Here is a 3,973-nt window from a genome sequence, read left to right as displayed (position 1 = left end):
ACACACACACACACACACACACACACACACACACACACACACACACACACACACACACACACACACACACACACTCTGGTTTAGTTGTTTTGAGTCACCGCCCCCCGCCACGCTGACCCGGAGCCTTTAAGTGTGAGTGTGAACTCCTCTTTCATCTCTGTCAGTTTTTGTACGTCGCGGGTCGCTCTCACCCCTCAATTATTCATCAGCCTGTTTCCATGGGAACAGCTGCAGCCCTCTGTGTGTGTGTGTGTGTGTGTGTGTGTGTGTGTGTCTGACAGCTGTAACACATCAGGCTTCATCAGTTCGTGATGGTGTAATGTTACACGTGAGGTGCGTTCAGGAGCGTCTGAAAACAGAGGAAGAAGCAGCGTTGGTGTCAAGATTCTGTAAAGCTCGGCCCAGTTCTGATCCTCTGGTCCATTTCAGGTTCCTTTGGTTCTGTCTGCTCGTGGTGAAGTTCTGTAGGTCAGAGTTGGGTTTAATTTGTTGTTGACTGGTTCTGATTCTGCAGGGTTCTGAAAGTKTTTAAATTGTTTAACTTCTGTGTGTGTGTTCTGGTCCGTGTGGCTCGGTCCGGTTCTGTGGACGATGAGTCTGGGCCCGGATCGGACAGGAAGCGACACCTGCAGCAAATTTTAGTAGGATCTGGATCAGAACCTCCTCCTGCACAGGTTTTGTGYTGCTGCTGTGTGTCCAGCAGGGGGCGTGATGGACTCACTGTGCAGCTCAGGTCCAGTCTGACCAGCAGGGGGCAGCAGAGCTCAGAACCTCTGAGYACAACCGGGCTTTTCTCTGGTTCTGTGGTCCAGAGACACTGACAGAGAGAGAGGAGCTCCAGCAGCATCACCATTAAAACCTTTAACACACAAACAGCCCAGCAGTAATCCTGATAATCTGCAGCTGGAACACTGACCTACATGTCTCCACTTCACCACCTGCAGGCCACGCCCACATCATCAGCTGGCCAATCACAGCRCCTCATCAGACCAGCTGACCTCACAAACATCTGCAGATTAAAGCTGCAGTTTTTACTCAACTTCAGACTAAATGTAAATGATTTATTTGTCATTTTAGCATTTATTGGAATTTTGTTTAATTTAATTTAGTTTATTTTCATTTAAAGCAGTTGGGTCAGTATATTTTACATCACACTGTTTGGCTGCAGTGAGTGGAAAGTTTTGACAGTTTTAGTTTAATGATGCTGCCTTATTTAATAAACAAAGCTTTACTAAAACTGTTCAGTTCTTAATATTTTAGGACAAATTAAATTTTTTATTCTGTCTAAAAAAGCTGAAACAAAGAAATAATGTTTTTTTAATCCATAGTGTCCAAATAAACACATTTCTATGGAAAGTATGATGTTAAATATAAATATCTGCTTTCAGAGGATTAAGTCACTCTGTACTTAGTGTTACCATGGATACAGCAGCTTCAGAGGTCAGAGGTCAAAGTTTTAAACATCTTTTTTTGTTTTCTCCTTTCATCATCATTTTATTCTGTTTTTATTCCATTTTCTTAAATTTAACCACTAATCCTCACATTCTTTCAGCCGTTCTATCATCTATCTGTTCGTCCATCCATCCATCCATTCATCCATCCATCCATCCATCCATCCATCATCCATCCATCCATCCATCCATCATCCATCCATTTTTTAACCTTTTAGCTTTAAAAACAGGGACCATATACAGTATGCATTAGCCATGGAAGGAAAGATGCGTTGTATCAGGTTATAGCTCTGGGTGCTAGTTTCCACCTGTAGTCCCTGACTGAGCCCACACAATTAAAAAAAAAAACACAAGAGCAGCTGGATGCTATTAAAAAATAAAAAATAAAAAGGCACCATAAATATACAATACAAGAGCATACAATCGTAGTCAATATAAAATCAGTTCATAAAATCCATACTCCCAAAAAGATGTCATCGTAGACGCCAACTCGCTTATTAAAAACACACATTAAAAAAGACTGTCCTCTCAATAAAAATTGACGATMAAATCATATCAGGCAGTTGAACATTCCTACAATATCCAAAGCCTAATCACTCTTCAACAAGCCATCGCCTACATACTCTCAAAATCTAAAACTCCACTCACATCAGTTCACATTATGAAAACAGGTTTTGTCGTGCATGAAAATTTATGAAAGTCTTCATACCAATAGTTCTGTTGGCAAAGTATTCCACTGTTGTGTGGCAACACTTGACAAAGCTGATTTACCAAAAGAAGTTTTACATTTAGGAACTCTACACTCACCATAGTTGAACAGGTGACTCGAGATGTTTTTCCAGAGTTAAGGGATACAAACTTTTTTAAGGGAGGTGCAACTGAACCATGAATAATCGTGAAAAGCAGACATATTTGTAAATTTGATTAAGTTCTCAAAACTAAGAACGTTATACTTGGCAAGAATATGGCAATGATGAAACAACCACGTTTTCTTATCATGGATCTTGAGAGCTCATTTATATAATGACTCCAGTGGCCGTAAAGCAGTTTTACATCCCTGAGACCAACTTGTCATATAATACAGGAAATGTGGAATTATCAATGTACTTAAATAGATATTTGATGCCTCAATCGTCAATGAGTTTATGTATGCAAAATTTATTAAATTAAATTTTATAGTTTTTATTAACTTTTTAATGTTTTTTAAAGTCCAAATTTGACTCCAATAAAACACCTAAATATTTGAATTCACTAACGTTTTTTAGTTTCTGACCTTCTATCAAAATATCAGGACAAGTTTAGAGCTTATATCAATTTGTGAAAAACATTGAAACAGTCTTTACAATGTTTAAAGTTAAACAGGAATTTTGTAACAATATAGAAACCTTCTGTAGTTCTTCTGTAAGCTTTTGAGCAACCTGTTCTGCGGTTTTACCATGATAATATAATACAGTATCATCAGCGTATGTAACTATGTTTACATTGCATGTAGAGGGGAGATCATTAATGTAAAGAGAGAAGAGCAGTGGCCCTAAAATTGAGCCCTGTGGCACCCCCATATTACATACTTTTAAAGAAGATGTCATGTTTTTAACCATTACACACATCCATCCATCCATCTATCTAGCTATTTATCCATCCATCCATCCATCCATCCATCCATCCATCCATCCATCCATCCATCCATCCATCCATCCATCTATTTATCCATACATCCATCTGAACCCACATTTCAATCCAGCGGAGGGATACAGCAGCAGCCTCTTTCCTCTCACCTCCTCCTCCTCCTCCTCCTCCTCGCTCATCTTCATCCTCCCATCTGCGCAGACTCCCCCCTTCTCCCCCTTCTGGCTGTTTTTATGGAGGAGCTTCACATCTGCAGCGCTCACCGCCTCCCTCTCGAGCCTCGATGCCAGCTTCCGTTTGAGGAGCTCCTTCATCAGTCAGACGCTCGTCGAGGAAGAGGAGAGGAGAAGCTTTTTTAAGGGGGGGTTTGCATTAGTGTGGGGGAGGTGGGGGTCTGCTCCTGCATGGCGCTGAGGGGGGAGAGGATGCTCGGCTCGGCTTCACCATGATCGCCGTGTCGTTTAAGTGTCGCTGCCAGATCCTGCGCAGGGTGAACAAAGGTAGAGAGACACAGAGGGATGCTGGGAGACGGAGTGAGCGAGCGTCTGTGTGCATGTGTGTCTGTGTGTGTGCGTGTGTGTCTGTGTGTGTTGCATACATGCAGCATGTCGGCCGAGTGACGTTGGCTGCAAACTGCTGACATTGAAAATGGAGTGAGGTGGTTGGGATTACAGCCAGCTATGTATGTGAGCGTGCACAGGTGCATGTGTGTGTGCACATGTGTGTGCACGTGTGTGTGTGCACGTCGTAAACGATTTCCTGATGGATTCATTCAGTCGATGGCTGCAGGTTGTTGTGGCTCAGAGACCTTCAGATGGAGAGAGTCTTATTTCTACGAATCTAATATTTATGTTGACAAGACCAGAGGCTGTTTGTTTGTTTGTTTGTTTGTTTGT

The 3,973-nt window shown here is 41.9% G+C and overlaps 1 protein-coding gene across 6 annotated transcripts in view; it reads left to right on the top strand.

The window, feature by feature from the left end:
- The window catches only part of grip1 (glutamate receptor interacting protein 1), a gene marked incomplete at its 3' end in the record, with an annotated part of 51,972 nt that overhangs the window by 24,992 nt on the left and 23,007 nt on the right, over positions 1-3,973 (top strand). Inside the window, 1 exon segment of one of the 6 annotated variants that reach the window (XM_014027609.1) lies at positions 3,227-3,577. Coding sequence (XP_013883063.1) covers positions 3,523-3,577 — 55 coding nt within the window. 6 annotated transcript variants of the gene reach the window in all.

The sequence above is a fragment of the Austrofundulus limnaeus genome, unplaced genomic scaffold (assembly GCF_001266775.1).
Source record: "Austrofundulus limnaeus strain Quisiro unplaced genomic scaffold, Austrofundulus_limnaeus-1.0 Scaffold665, whole genome shotgun sequence".
Lineage (NCBI taxonomy): Eukaryota > Metazoa > Chordata > Actinopteri > Cyprinodontiformes > Rivulidae > Austrofundulus > Austrofundulus limnaeus.
Note: the sequence above shows the minus strand (reverse complement) of the source record. Positions and strands in the feature narration are given on the sequence as shown.